Source organism: Meriones unguiculatus (assembly GCF_030254825.1).
Source record: "Meriones unguiculatus strain TT.TT164.6M chromosome X unlocalized genomic scaffold, Bangor_MerUng_6.1 ChrX_unordered_Scaffold_31, whole genome shotgun sequence".
Lineage (NCBI taxonomy): Eukaryota > Metazoa > Chordata > Mammalia > Rodentia > Muridae > Meriones > Meriones unguiculatus.
In genome coordinates this window covers 3,909,077-3,925,436 of record NW_026843707.1, presented here as the reverse complement: position 1 = coordinate 3,925,436, position 16,360 = coordinate 3,909,077, and the positions used below count along the sequence as shown (strand labels likewise).

The 16,360-nt window shown below is 37.3% G+C and overlaps 1 protein-coding gene across 7 annotated transcripts in view; it reads left to right on the top strand.

Moving 5' to 3' along the window:
• Dmd (dystrophin) overlaps nt 1-16,360 on the top strand; it is a 2,365,055-nt gene that overhangs the window by 1,461,293 nt on the left and 887,402 nt on the right. For all 7 annotated transcript variants that reach the window (XM_060376797.1, XM_060376795.1, XM_060376794.1 and 4 more), the window contains one exon: nt 15,313-15,414. In XM_060376797.1, coding sequence (XP_060232780.1) covers nt 15,313-15,414 — 102 coding nt within the window. The remainder of the gene's footprint in view (nt 1-15,312; nt 15,415-16,360) is intronic.

Sequence of the window (16,360 nt, the reverse complement as noted above, 5' to 3'; positions counted from 1 at the left end):
TCTGCCATTCAACATTCTTTGATGAGAATTCTCCTTTTAGCTCTGTACCTCATTTTTAATTGTATTATTTGGTTTGATGGTGATTAATTTCTTGAGTTCTTTATATATGCAAGATATTAACCCTCTTTCAGATGTTGAGATGGTAAAGATCTTTTCCAGTCTGTAGGTTGTCATTTTGTTCTGATGACAGTGTCCTTTGTTTTATAGAAGCTTTTCAGTTTCATGAGGTCCCCTTCATTTATTGCTGATCTTAGAGCCTTAACTCTTGGTGTTCTGATGAAAAACCTCAACATAAAAACAGAAACACTAAGTCTGTTAAAAGAAAAAGTAAGGAAGAGGCTTGTAAACATTGGCACAAGAGACATCTTCCTGGACAGGACATTCCTTTTCTTAACTATCATCAGCTATCAATAGGATCTCAGTTAGGAATTAGGGCTTGTGATTTCCGCTCCTGCCCATGCTGGATTATTTGATAGTTTGATCTTTTTCAGGTTTGTACACTAAACTATAGCAACTGTGATCTCACGAATGCAAAAGTCCTATCATGTCAGTGTGCTCAAAACTCTGGTTTTCACAATCTTTCAATGCCTTCTTCCATTTTGTTCCCTAAAGCTTTGGACATGAATTGGGAGATAAATGTCCTATTTAAGACTGATAATTCTATAAAAATTTATTCTCTTCACTTTGGCCAGTTGTGAGTTTTTTTATTAACCATTATCCATGCACAAAGAAGCCTCCCTGATGAGGAATGAGCTGCTGTACTCATCTATGGATACAGAGATAATTATTTAGAACAAAGTTTGATACTATGTTCATTCATCAAAATAATAGCAGTAAGTTCAACCTTAGGGCCTATGAGTTCCCAAGTTCTTACATATGAATTTTCACCGGGGGACAGATCTAAATCAAATTGGAAGGTATTTTTTACCCCAGCCCCCAAACAGTCATGGAACTATAGCAATTGTACATATCTTGCACATTCAATCATTTCAGTCATTTTTGTAGCACAAAAAGTTCAGAGGCAAAGCTGCTTATGATTTTTCTCTCCACGAATCCTGCATAGCCCTATCTGATACTATAAAATCTAATAGTGAGGAAGTTCCTAGTTCAGTGTGAGTTGATTTCTCCAAGTCTTGTGACTAATATGTATAGTGTCTTCAGCACAGCCCTTTTGTTTTGTTGTTATTGTTATTGTTGTTTTAGAGAAAAGGAATCTGTGCAGTCATGGTTGTCCAGCAAGTCACTTTGTAGACCATTCTGACCTCAAATTCAGTGATTTGATTCTGTGTCCGAAGTGCTGAGATTGAAGTCATGTGTCACTGCTGGGATCCCAGATTTAGCATAAGCCATTAAATACAAGATCTATAGGGCAGCTAATAGAAATTGCAGTGTCCTTTAATATTTGGAATCGTGGTTTCTGGGCATTTTCTGAACAAGAACTTGAGGTGAAGTATCCCCCTTTCTGGCTCTGAGCCTTTTATTATGAATTCTTTGTCCTCTGGAAGAAACATTATTCAATGTACTAGGCTTACTCTAAGCTGTATGTGTATGTGTGTGTGTGTGTGTGTGTATTGTAACATATGAAGTGAATAAAATAATAGGTTATAGTATGAATTTTTCAAACATTATTAGGATTAGTGATCCTTCCCTGAGACTTTTTTATTCATCAACCTGCTGGTTCAGCTTTTGAGTAGCAAGTGTTATTTATATGAAAGTATATGAGAATTTTCATTTTAATTTAATCTATTATTCACTTTTCAATAATATCAGATTCTTGTATATATTTCTCAAACTCTCTTAAGAAATATATATTATTTTCTCCTACTTTCAATGTCCATCCCATTTGCCTTTCTGAGTGAGGACTGATCATCTTATCCCAGGTTCTACTTCTTGTTTAGCTTCCTTAGATGTACAGATTTTAGTATGTTTATCCTATCTTATAGTATCCACTTATATGTGAGTAAATACCATGTGTGTCTTTCTGCTTCTGGGATACCTAACTCAGGATGATCTTTTCTAGATCCCACCATTTTCCTGCAAATTTCATGATTTCCTTGTTTTTTAATTACTGAGTAGTATTCCATTGTGTAAATGTACCACAATTTCTGTATACATTCTTCCGTTAAGGAACAACTGGGTTGTTTCCAGGTTCTGGCTATTACAAATAAAGCTGCAAAAATATAGTTGAGCAAATGTCCTTGTTGTATACTTGAACATCTTTTGGATATATGCCTAGGAGTGGTATAGCTGGATCTTGAGGAAGCACTATTCCTAATTGTCTGAGAAATCACCAGATTGATTTCCAGAGTGGTTGTACCAGTTTACATTCCCACCAGCAGTGGAGGAGGGTTCCCCTTTCTCCACAACCTCTCCAGCATGTGTTGCCACTTGAATTTTTGATCTTAGCCATTCTGATGGGTGTAAGGTGAAATCTCAGGGTCATTTTGATTTTCATCTCCCTGATAGCTAAGGACAGTGAACATTTCTTTAAGTGTTTCTCTGCCATTCTACATTCCTCTACAGAAAATCCTCTGTTTAGCTCCGTACCACATTTTTTTAAATTGGATTACTTGATTTGTTGCTTTTAAACTTATTTAGTTTTTTATATATTCTGGATATTAGCCCTCTGTCAAACAGGACAGGAGCCTACCATAGAGGGCCTCTGAAAGACTACCTAGCAGTGATTCAAAGCAGATGCTGAGACTCATAACCAAACTTTGGGCAGAGTGCAGGGAATCATATTGAAAGAAGGGTAGATTATTAAGTCCTCAAGAGGGCAGGAGCTCCACAAGAACCAAATATATCTGGGCACGGGAGTCTTGTCTGAGACTGATTCTCCAACCAAGGACTATGCATGTATATAACCTAGAACCCCTGCTCAGACGTAGCCCATGGCAGCTCAGTATCCAAGTGTTTAGCCTAGTAAGGAAAACAGGGACTGTCTCTGACATGAACTCTGTGACTAGTTCTTTGGCATCCCCAACTCCCATGGGAAGAACAACATGGCTAGGCCACAGAAGAGAACATTGCAGCTAATCCTGGTGAGACTTGATAAGCTTAGGTCAGATAGAAGGAGAGGAAGACCTCCCCTATCAGTGGACTTAGAGAGGGGCAAGGAGAAGATGAGGGAGGGAGGGTGGGACTGGAAGGGAATGATAAGGGGATACAAAGTGAATAAATTTTAAAAAATAAAATAAATTAGAAAATAAAAATTAAAAAAGAACAAGAGGCACATGTTTCATACTTGGTATAAGAAACTCACTAAAAGAAAAGATTTTTTATGATACTTTTTATTTTATTTTTTATTAATTACACTTTATTCACTTTGTATCTCCCTGTAGCACCCTCCTTCCTCCCCTCCCAATCTCACCATCCCTCCCCCTTCTCCACTCATACCCGTCCCCAAGTCCACTGATAGGAGAGGTCTTCCTTTCCTTCCTTCTGATCTTAGTCTAACAGGTCTCATCAGGAGTGGCTGCATTGTCTTCCTCTGTGGCCGGTAAGGCTGCTCCCCCCAGGAGGAAGTGATCAAAGAGCAGGCCAATCAGTTCATGTCAGAGACAGTCCCTGTTCTCATTACTATGGAACCTGTTTGGACACTGAACTGCCATGGGCTACATCTATTGCAGAGGTTCTTGGTTATCTACATCAATGGTCCTTGGTTAAAATATCAGTCTCAGAAAAGACCCATGTGCCCAGTGTTTTTGGTTCTGTTGCTCTCCTTGTGGAGTGCCTGTCCTCTTCAGGTCTTACTATTTCCCAGTTTTTAGTGTGCTATAGTTGTTACAGATGATGATCATTAAAGTCTTGGCTGCAAATACATGGTTTGTTAGCTTATGACATCTACTCAGTTTTGTTTTTGTTTTTTTTTTTGTTTGTTTGTTTGTTTTTGTTTTACTCAGTCTTATGGAAATGATATTCTAGTGTTAGAATAGACTGTTAATAGATTGCTTTAGGCTCTTGTAGTTCATCATGCCTCCCCCAACTTTGTAAATTCTTCCAAGTACCATAAATATGTTTTAGGTGGGAAAACGGTAAAAGACTGGTTGGATCTATAAGAATAGGAAATGCATCATTCTATATCTATCTAAGGAAAGGAAGAAAGTAAGTTACAATAATTTCCATATTTCTGTGGCCTGATAATGCTGCTTCCCATTCAGGGGGAGGTAATTAAACAGCAGGCCAATCAGAAGAAGAAAATGCAGCCACTCCTGATGAGACCTAATTGACTAGGATCAGAAGGAAGGAAAAGAAGTCCTCCCCTATCAGTGGACTTGGGGAGGGGCATGCATGCAGAGGGCGGAAAAAGAGAGGGATTGGGATGGGAGGTAGAAGGGAACCATGGGGGGGGATACAAAGTGAATAAAGTGTAATTAATAAAGAAAAAACAAAAAATAATAATTTCCATATTTAAAAAGTAAGCCAAAGAAAAATAATTAAAGTGTAAAACAATAGTGACTTTCAACAACCAAATGGCATAAAATTTTAAAAAGTAATTTTAAAGGAATGAAAGGTATCTTGAATTTGTTTTTTTCATGTTTGTCAGATTTATCACAATGAAAGGTAACATGCAAAAACAATTAAAAACAAGATGTAAATAGAATAGAGTCCAGATAAAAAAAAATTGCCACCTTTGAAAGTCCTCTGCCAATTTGATTCACACAGGATATGGATAATTTTCCCAGTAATAATTTTCACAGCACCTGACTAGTATTCCACCACAAAAGCTTATTTTAGGCTTACATAACCTAATATTTTTATTGGTGACTGGCCATAAATACATTCTGCTTAAGAGAGTTTGAGAAATATATGAATGCACACTTGTGTTGTCTATTATCTTTTTTAAATTAATTTATTTTTTATTATTTACAATTTATTCATTTGTATCACTGTTGTTGAGGCCTACATCATACCCTCCCAATCTTATCCTTGCCCCTCTTCTCCTCCCATGCTCCTCCCCGTTTACTATAAGGGAGGTCCTCCTCCCCTTCCCTCTGACCCTAATCTATCAGGTCTCATCAGGATTGGCTCCATTGTCTTCCTCTGTGGCCTGGTAACGCTGCCCCCCCACCTCAGAGTGGAGTGATTAAAAAGTCAGCCACTGAGTTCAGGTCAGAGACAATCCCTGTTCCCATTACTAGGGAACTCATTTGAAGACTGAGCTGTCATGGTCTACATCTGTGCAGGGATTCTAGTTTATCTCCATGCATGTCCTTGGTTGGAGGATCAGTCTTAGAAAAGACCTCTGTGCCCAGACATTTTTGTTCTGTTGCTCTCGTTGTGGAGCTCCTGTCCTCTCCAGGTCTTGCTGTCTTCTCCTTCTTTCATAAGATTCCCTGCACTTTGCCCAAAGTTTGGCTATGAGTCTCAGGATCTAGAGGTCCTCTGTGGTAGACTCCTGTCCTGTTCCTGGTTTTCTCTCTCTTCAAATGTCCATGCTGTTTGTCTTTCTGAATTGATTGTCTTACCCTGGGTCCTCCTTCTTGCTTAGCTTCTTTAGGTGTACAGATTTTAGTATGTTTATCCTATATTATATTTCATAGTTTCTCTTGCAAAGTCTGGAGTGATTCTGATAGGTCTACCTTTATATGTTATTTGGCCTTTTCCCCCTGCTGCTTTTAATATTTTTACTTTGCTCTGTAGATATAGTATTTTTACTATTATGTGATGTGAAAAGTTTCTTTTCTGGTATATTCTATTTGGTGTTCTGTAGGCCTCTTGTATGTTTATGGACATATCTCTCTTTAAGTTGGGAAAATTTTCTTGAAAATATTTTCTGGACCTTGGAGCCTGAAATCTTCTTTTACATGTATTCCTGTTATTCTTATATTTTGTCTTTTCATGGTGTCCTTGATTTCGTGGATGTTTTATGTTTGTAACTTTTCCAATTTTACTTTTTTCCTTGAGAGATGTATCAATTTCTGCAAGTGTATCTTCAGCACCTGAGATTCTCTTTTTCATTCTCTTGTATTCTGTGGTGATGCTTAACTTTTTAGTTCCTATTATTTTCTCTAAGTTCTATAGCCCCAAGGTTTTCTCTGTTTGTGTATTCTGTATTGATACTAATTCTGTTTTAATGTCTTGCATCATTTCGTTCTTCTGTTTGAATGTATATACTTGTCTTTCCATGATGGCCTCTATCTTTTTGTTCATTTTCTCTCTATATGCCTCTACTTGTGCCCATACATGTGTGTCTATTTGTTTTGCTCTATTTGCCTGTATTTCATTGAGAGTATTGTTTGTTTCCTTTTCATGTGCCTCTAATAACTGAATGAGCATAGATCTGAGATCAGTTTCCTGGGTTTCTGTTGACTTAGAATATCCATTCATTTTTTGGGTTTGCTGGTGATGCTATGATGTCCTGATTTCTGTTGGATGTGTTCTTACACTGACTTCTACCTACCTATTTAACTGTAACCTTTGCTGTTTGTTCCTGAAGTCTGTACTTCAGACTGGGTCCATCTGTCTCTGATGTCTGCAGTATTCTTCAGGAAGATGAGAATGGTCCACCTGTTCAAGAGTGGATATTAGTGTTTCAGCTCTAGCTAAGGGAGGAATGTCGCAGGGGCATATGTGTAAGTGTGGGTGTGTGCATGGAAGTGTGTCTTAAGAGAGAGGGTGCTAGAGTTTGTAGATGCCTGAAAGAGTGGAACTTAAGCACAGTAGGAAATGCTGATGCTGTTTGATGATGCAATGCACACATGCAGGTGCCTTGAATATCTCAGTGGCCTACAGTCTTGTTGTACTGTCCTACTGGTATTCAGATCTATCTGTGCTCCAGGAATTTTTTGCCTGGACACCATTGGTAGACCCACAGGACATGGGCTTCAATGTTGCAAATGTTGTCCCAAACATCCTTATGTTGCCTACAGAGGGGGTGTGGATGAGAGGAATCCAATGTTTGGCTGCTAGTGTAGAGGGACTCTGGATCTGGGGCTCTGCATGCACTCACTTGAAGTTGCACTCACTCACTTGCAGGCCTAATCGGAAAGTACAGTGGCTCCCCTTGTTCTCTACTCTTAGGTTTGGACCCACAGGGGCAAATGAGAGTGTAGAAGATCTGTGAGTTCAGTGGTTTCCACTGTTTGGCCACTGGGCAAGTAGACCCATACTTGGTGCAGCCGCCTTTTCTGCCTCAGTCACTGAGAGTGGATGCTTGTTCTTGGGGCGGCCACTGCCTGCTGCTGCCTCAGACCTAGGAGGCATATTCAGCAGTTGCCTCTGCCTTCTCAGTCACCAAGCAAGGAGGACCCTGCTTGGGGCAGCCACCTCTGCTGTCTCAGTCACCAAGCATGGAAGTGCTTGTTTGGGCTAACTGCCTCTAAAGTCCTGGTCACAGAGCACAGAGGCTCATGCTTGGGGCACAAGGAAGTGCAGGGGGTAGGTGTCGAATATTCTTCACTCTGAGGCCCGGGCAATATCCATGGGTGGCCTAATCCAAAATGGCTCAACTCACCAGTTGTCCACTGTAGCCCAGGAAGCCTCAATGTTGATGTTCTGGCTTCAGCTGCCCCCCCTCCCCCCGACACACACCCTCACCAATTTTGGAGGTTGGATATGGTGTGTGCTGCTTGCCTCTGTCTTGGACTCCCCCTGGCACCTTTAATTTGTACTTGTTACAGTTTTGGAGAAAAATTTTATTTTCTATTTAGTTAGTTAGTTAATTAGTTAGTTTGTTATTGGTTTTTCAAGACAGGATTTCTCTGTGCAGCCCTGGATGTCCTGGACTTTGTAGACCAGGCTGGACTTGAACTCACAGAGACTGCCTACCTCTGCTTCCCTGAGTGCTGGAATTATAAGCATATGCCACTGCACCTGGCTTTTGGACACGTTTTAAAAAAAATCATGATCCAATTTATCTTTCTTTGAAAATGTAAATACAAGTGTACAATGTATCTTAATCACATCCATCTTCTGCTTCCAAATTTCCAAGGGAATCCAACTTTTTTAAAAATGATTTATTGATAACTTTAACATTCATAAAGATACACTCATGCTGTTTACCAGAGTCTGTGATAATTGAACCAACAAATGGGGCAAACTAAACCCAATTTTATTCAGAGCATCAGACAAACTACACCCTGATGGTTAAGAAAGGTCACATGTGTAACAGTCTCAGGAGTTCAAACGTATATAATCACAAGAAAAAGCTGCTTGTAGCAAAAACATGTTTTCCAGAGAGGCATGTAAACAAATAACAATATCCAGATGTAATGAAGAATCTCAAGTAAACTTGTTCCTCTTCCCTGCACCTAGGGAGGACACAAAAGCATGTTCCAAGAACAATTTTTTTTTATTTGAAAAAAAACTGAAGTCCTATGACTCTTGTTTTCTTGAAGTGTTTTCACAGGAACTCAGAATTACCCACTTATGATGCATTTCTTGGAATATGTTCTGGCATTACATCCAGTTATTTTTTAATAGTGGGATATCCAGAGTAGTTTTGATTTGAGATGCTATAGATGAATCTAATTGTTATTTGATAAATAGGTATCCTATAATCAAGCAAATTATAATATTTAAACAGTGAAAGCATTGTGTATAATACTTTGCCACCAAGAACAGAGATGAAAAACTATGTTAAGTATTATCAGTTACATTATATTGATCAGAAAGATCTAAAGATTAGCTTGAAAAGAGATCCATATGATTAATAATTCTAGCATCTTGTAGAAAGTAATATATTTTTATTTTAATAGAAATACAAACATTATTATGTCCTATACAAATAGGAAGCAATTTAAATTCCAGTGAAAAATTAAATGCAGTCCCTTTTTCAGATGAATGAATTAGTCTATTACAGTCCCAAGGTACATTCATAAACACAGAGTCATTAGTAAAGGTAACAGGAGCTGGTTACATACAATCTACGAATTGAAAACAAAGAGGGTTGAGGAACATAACATAAGTTCAGAAGCACTCACTACAAATGCACAGGTCAAAGCAGCTAGCTTCACCAGAAAAGGATTCTCAGGTTACATAGGGCCCTGTGTGTTTCATCCTGTTGCATAGGGCTTTTACTTGTACCCAGGTGGGCAGACTTATGATGATGTGGCTATTAGCTCCTTTTGCTTCTCTGCTGGAGACTTGCTGTTTTCTTGATGACTTCCACTGTCTCCTTGACCTGTGCTATTGTTCTTGATGGCCCTGGGCTAGAAGAGTCAAAGGGGAATCTATATAATATTTCATTGGATCCATCTGCAATGACAGATGTGCACTCCTTCCTAATTTTCATCTGGAAATGTAAAAATAAGAAAGGGTAATGCACCAGCTTCCTTATTTCCTTCTGCATTTAAACCAGGGAGGTTAGAGTGGGCACAATTATGAGTAATAAACAACGCATGTTTGTGCATTTTAACCAGATGTTGTAGTTCTTTTAGTAATGAAAACATGACAAAATGGGAAAAAATTAGTTTCTATTGGTGGAGATAATCTTACAACATAAGTAGAATCTAAAATGATACTTATGGGTTTATGAATTAACTGTGATAATTGAACAAAAATGGACAGTTCAACTTGTGCTAAGAAAAATTAATAGGTCGATGAATATAGTAACATGAATGTCTCCTATACTCTTAGATAAGCCATCAGTAAAATAAGTATCTGCCTATGAAATGCGATAAGGGTAGACAATTTTTGTACCCCCAAAATTCAGCTCAAATGAGAATATCTCATAGCTTGGCAGCTGCATGATGATTTCCTATCCTTCCATATTACTCTGTAAAAGAAATTTAAAAATTTTTAGAGTTCTGTAACACTCTTAACTGATTGTTAGCTAAAGGTATATAATACAGCAAAGATAAAAAAATATATAATTTTTGACATCTAGTGCTTCTCAGAATTATTAATTGAGCAAAAAGAGTATATAAGTAGTTAGTATTTTCTGTACTTTATGGTGTAAATAAATGCATTTCAAAGTTTTATCCTTTTGGCTATAATACCCGTGGGATTCAATATAATGGGAAAAAAAAGTTTAAAGGAAGTGAAGGATCCACATGATACACAAGTGCCTCTTCTGGTCTGGATTAAAGTAACTGTAGATCTTTTCTTGCCTATCAAGATAATACACAAGGACTATCTAACATCATCTTTCATTCTCAAGTTTTAAACAGACTGTTTAGTGCATTTGTAATATGAAGAACAGCCCAAGAACCTGGGAGGATTACTAAATGAATTCATTCTTGATTCTGGGCCTTAGCTTGCTTAGGTTGTAAAGTTAGCCTTTTCCTAGGCTCTCCTAAGTACTCATCAAAAAGTGGGAAGAATTCAAGATAAGATTTAATGTCAAATTCTTCACTGCATGCTTCAGAATCATTTTCAGGCAATGGAGGATATGGACTTAAAGGAGGCTCCAGTAAGAGTGCTGAGTGCACTGAATAGGGAGGACCTCCTGAGATGAGGGAGGGAGGGTTTAGGAGGGAATAAGGGAGAGAGATACAGCTGGGATACAGAGTTAATAAAAGTAACTAATAATAAAAAATAAAATAAAAGAGTGCTGAGTGATTTGCATAGTAATGGATGGCGCTGTTTTTTTTTGCTTTGTTTTGTTTTGTTTTTTACTTTCAGTTTTGCCTTAATAGAGAAAATCTTTCTTTTCGTTTTCTTTTTACATTTTTTAAATTTATTTTTTGATTATTCACTTTGTATCTCAGTTGTAGCCCTCTCCGTCTTCCCTTCCCCCTATCCTTCTTCCCTCTTCTTTTCCCATGCTCCTCCCTTAGCCCACTGATAGAGGAGGCCCTCCTACCCTTCCATATGACCTTAGCCTATCAGGTCTCATTAGGACTGTCTGCATTATTTTCCTTTTTGGCCTAGTACAGCTGTCCTCCCCACAGGGAGTAAAAAGAGCAAGTCACTGAGTTCATATCAGAGACAGTCCCTATTCCCCTTACTAGGGAACACGCTTGGAGACTGAACTACCATGAGCTACATCTGAGCAAGGGGTCTAGGTTATTTCCATGCATGGTCCTTGATTGAAGTGTCAGTCATATAATACAGGATAAATATACTAAAATCTATACAAGTAAACAAGAAGGGAGATTCTAGGGAAGTTGCTCAATCCTCACCCAGAAAACAAACTGGAAAGATATCGGAAGAGGGAAAAAACAGGAAACAGGACAGGAGCCTACCACAGAGGGCCTCTGAAAGACACTACCCAACAGGGTATCTAAGCAGATGCTGAGATTCATGGCCAAACTTTGGGCAGAGTGCAGGGAATCTTATGAAATAAGGGGGAGATAGAAAGGCCTGGAGGAGACAGGAGTTCCACAAATAAACCAAAAGAACCAATAAATCTGGTCCCAGGGGTCTTTGCAAAGAATGATACTTTTTTTTTTCTTTTTCTTTTTTTTTTGCCTCTTTTGTATGTATGTTTTCCCTTTATTTTTACCAATTTTAAGGTTTGGCCATCCAGTTTATATTCATCTAAGCATTATACATCTCTTCCTCATGATTGATATTCTCATCTTTCTTAAGCTTTTTAAAAACAGTCCAAATCAATGCTGGAGTGACCCAAAATTGAAAAGAGACCTTTCTCCTTGTTTATATGCCTTTTCAAAATTCTTTCAGACTCTTTTTCATGTAAATTTTCATATTCTGGAAACCAGGGATTATAATCATAAAGTACTTGAGAGTTGTGATTTTGACATTTCTGCTTCTCCTTTCTTTTAAAAAGGATGTACAAACTTGAAACAAAGCAAAATCTTCTATGGTTTCTTTCTAATTATTCTCTCACCTCCTTCTATAAGGAACACCACTCTCTTATCCCATAGCTGACTTCAAGCCTCTGTTTCATGACACCACTTTCATGACCCTATAGAGATGGTGAGACGTTGGAAAATGGAGCTAATAAAGGAGGCAGCCTCCAGTCTCATACAATAGCCAACTTTATTCAGAACATCAGACCTTCTACAACCTGAGGATTATAAAATGTCAGTTGCATAAGGTTCTTAAGAGTTAAAGCTGTTTATAATTGCAAGAACAAGCTGCTCATGATAAAAACATGTTTTTTTTCATAGAGGCATATAAACAAACAACAGTAGCCAGTTGTAAAGATTAGTTAAAGTAAACTCGCTCCAATTAAGTATGCTTGGGATGAACACAAAAAGCCCATTCCAAAAACAGTTCCATGTTTTTGAAGAAACTGGTATTCCAAGACTCATGTTTTATTTTCTTGGAGTGTTCTCACAAGCACTCAGAATTTCCCACGTATGACACCATTCTTGGACCATGTTCCAACATACTTCACTTCCTATACTCTTCTTTTGTGGTGTGTGTGTGTGTGTGTGTGTGTGTGTGTGTGTGTTTTGTGACACAGTAAGTTTTATTTATGCCTCATGCATGAGAAGAGGAGTAAAACTTTCCACTGGAGCATGAACACCTTATCAGTACTAATGAAGAGTATGATTCCTCCTCACCTAAGAACCATTAATAGGAAACAGCTCCTTGGGGAGGATCTGGGACCTATAGGCCCTCTTTCACCCAAGATAGAATGTCAGAGACCCATGATTAAACAGATTATATTTCAGTAATAATATTTTATTAAAATAAATATTGTTGCCAGGCCACAGAGGAAGAGGATCCAGGCAGTCCTGATGAGACTTGATAAACTATGGGCAGATGGCAAGACAGAACTCCCCCTTTCAGTCGACTAAGGGAAGGGGATAGAGAGGAAGTGGGAGGTATGGGAGGCTTCAATCTAGATATATATTGAATAAATTGTAAAAAAAGAAAAAGGAAATTGCTTTAAATACATCAAATATCAACGTTTATCTACATCTTGGGGAACACATTTCAATGGAAGGAATTTGAGGTTGATCTTGTTATTCTTTGAATGAAGAAAACAAAAATTAGAGTGTTTGAAAGGAAGGATGAGTCTTTTTTCTTTTTTTTTTAGCTAAAACAGTGCAGATTTGGGTATATTCAATTTGCTAGTTTTATGGAAATTATAGCCCTTTATCTACTACAGATTTAGTGCTCTATTAAAATGACAAACCTATATTAAGAACTATTTTTCCTATGTCAATTATAATAAATTGAGCATAACTCTGATTTAAGATTTCTCATTTCAAATGAAAAATGTGTGTGTGTCATTTAAATAGGACATTGTTGATAAAAACCAGGACTCTCACTTCAAAGGGAAAAAGAGATGTTTATCCTGTAGCCAAATTTGAGTGGCCATGGCCCAGGAAATACAGAGCTAGGAAGATTACCCCAGGTACCACATTCCCACATGGAAGCTGTTTTATAAAGTATTACAGCATTAGAGTAGAAGCATAATGAAAATCATTAATGAAGGCAATATTAACAATCCATTGCTAGGTACATCTGGCTAAGCAGGTTGCAAAATAGAATAATCTCCTTTAATGGCCTCAGATGCTTTCTTGACACTTTTAGCTTTGGGGTTGGTAGAAGCTAGTAGTCTCCTAAGTTAAGAGTCTGAAAGGTTTTATCTATGAGTCACAGAGTGTTAGTTCCACCAAAGAGTTGGGCAAGGGATGGATATTTAGATGGTTAAAAGAAGCACAGTATAAGATAATTAGGCTCTAAATCTGCAACATTGTGACCTCTTCATATCATATCAGTTCTAATCAGTTGATCAGTGTTTTTACACACAGCTTCTTCCCAGAAATGGTCTTTCACAGTACATAGAATTATAGATAGTAATGCAAGGGAAACACAAACAATACATGTACAGATGAAAAATGTGGTTGCATTGTTCTACTTTTAAAGTGATTCAACCTTACTAATAATATGCACTTTTTTATTTCTTTAGAGTAATGTATGTTTTCCCTTTATTTTTACAAAGTATGATACACTACACCAAAATGTTTTTGTAAAGTGAGCCACTTAAGGGAGAACAGGAGGTTGTTGAAGTCCTATAAGGAAACTAGTGCCTGCAAATAGGTGTGTCCTGTTCCTGATCTGAAATGAGAACTATTCTACTTTTATCAAAGATTTACAAAGTACTGTACTTGAAGGGGCAGTACCTTTCTGGTAAGGTCTAGTAACATCACCGATCAGCTCTTCTAGAAGAATTAAGTAAGTAGTTTCTTATTTTATTAATATAAAGCATATACTCTTAATGATATGTACACTTTTGAACAAAGTACCCATTTCATATTTATGTTCTAAAAATAACTAATTATATTTTAATAATTCTAATAATTCTCTCTCTCAAAAAAATAAGTGCTGAGCACTCATATATTTCCAGACAGCTTGCTGTGCGTGATCAGATTAAAATATTTTAAGTTCACATGTTTCCTCCCTCGTAGACTGAGGGGAAACAGGTGGGAACACACTGTATAGAGGATACCAAATCCTGAAGAAATGTACACACTCCAGTACCAGGAAGCACCAGGGTAGAAAATGGAAGACAAGAATGCAAGTTAATCAAAAGCAGCTCCAAGGAAGATTGCCCAGGCCCTGACTGATGCATGACATTGATTAATCGATACTCTATCCCAGTGTTTAACAAGTGTTTCATCCAAAAAGTCTTCTGTAATATTTAACTTCACTTCCTTCTGTTTCAATTTATGTGCATTTCTTTTTTTTTTTTTCCTTTTTTGAGAGCTAGACAGCAGTCAGTAACAAAACATTTTGTATTCCTGTACCTAAAGGAGTTTATTTTTGTCTGCCATGCTTCAGGCTTCCCCAGTCAATGGAAAAGCAAACAATAAAAAATAATAATCTGGTCACTCCTCAAAAGACCTGTTTAATTTGACTGCTTAATAAATAATAAGCTTTGGTACTGTGCTTTTAGTGTTTATTCTCTGGAAAGAAACATAATTTCAACAGTGATGTGGAAATAATTATTTGCTTTTTTTGCATATACACTCAAAAGTAGAGAGTGGGCAAGTGTGTGCGTGTGAAAGAGACAGAGAGAAAATTTAGATCTGAAGCTCTAAGAAGAAACCTATACAATAAAGAATCTGTATAATACAGTAAGCATTAAGATTATTGATATTACTGATGTTAAATCTGGCATTTACATGCATCAAATACACCAATAATTTATGTTTTTCATGATTGCATCATGATTGCATTTTGCTTTTAAAAAATGTATACTGCCTGTGTTTGTGCACAATATTACCATAATATAATTCAAGGGAAATTTGGATTGTTTTAAAGTTTGTGCATTTCACAAGCACCTGTACTTATTTTCTCTGCATCAAAAGCTACATTTTAGTGACCCTGTGTACCATGCAGAAATTGATCTGCATTACATGTGGAGTTTCCAAGGGTATATTTAAATTTAGTAATTTTGTTGCTAACTGTGAAGTTAATCTGAACTGCATGCATTCTTTTCCCCAGGAAACAGAAGTAACAGTTCAAGCTAAACAACCGGATGTGGAAAGGCTTTTGTCTAAAGGGCAGCATTTGTATAAGGAAAAAACAAGCACTCAGCCAGCAAAGGTAATGAAGCAACCTCTAACAATATCTATTACCTCATACTGGGTTTTACTTCCTCTATTGTACACTTGCCATTGACATGGTCTATTTATAATCTGTGAAATAATTTGTGTGGAAATATTGGTAATGCTACAGTTGCAGAGGCAAAGCTGTCTTTTTGATCAACATATCCTATTTATATATTGTGATCTTAAGTCTATTAACAAGGCATTGCATTAAAAGACTCATTTCTGTCCTGGTGTGGTACCATCAATACAGAAAATACTATCATCTTCAAGGTAGATTAAATTCTTTAGGGCTTTATTGTTTTGCTTGCAAACCTTGGTAGATTTTATATTGTATGGCTTAATGCAAATCAAGCCATTGCTTCATGTTGTCTACAATATCTGTAAAGAATCACAATATGGTTTATGAACTTTTCTTGCTCTGTTGTTCTTTTTATGAAAGAAAAAAATACCTGCATTCAGGCTTTACTACTTTAATAGGTCGGGAATTTCTAGTGAAATGTCATATAATTGCATCTTTCTTTAGTAAAAAGCTGGCCTGAGTGAAAGCTTTCTACCTCCTCTCTGTGTGCACATTTTGAAATCCAGGATACATTTATTGCCAGGATCTTACCTGAGGAAAAAAATAAAAAGCCAGGCCAGTTACAAACAAATAAGCAAATACCCACTCAGTGTCTTCCACTTGTAAAGGAGAAGCCAGTGATAAATGACAAAAAGATGTTAGGTAGAGTTTACTTTATTCTCTGTGCTTGGCCAAAATTTTAATGGCTTTGACTGTGTTAAAGGTTCCTGAGATCCTGTAATGGCAGCTATTCATTGCTCAGTTTGGTTTCTCATTTAATGTTGCCGGCTGAGATAGAGCGAGACTTACTCTCATGTTCAAAACCATTCTAAGCAGTGCAGGTCAATATCCTCATTTTCCAGAGCCAGTCTGGCTCCACAAA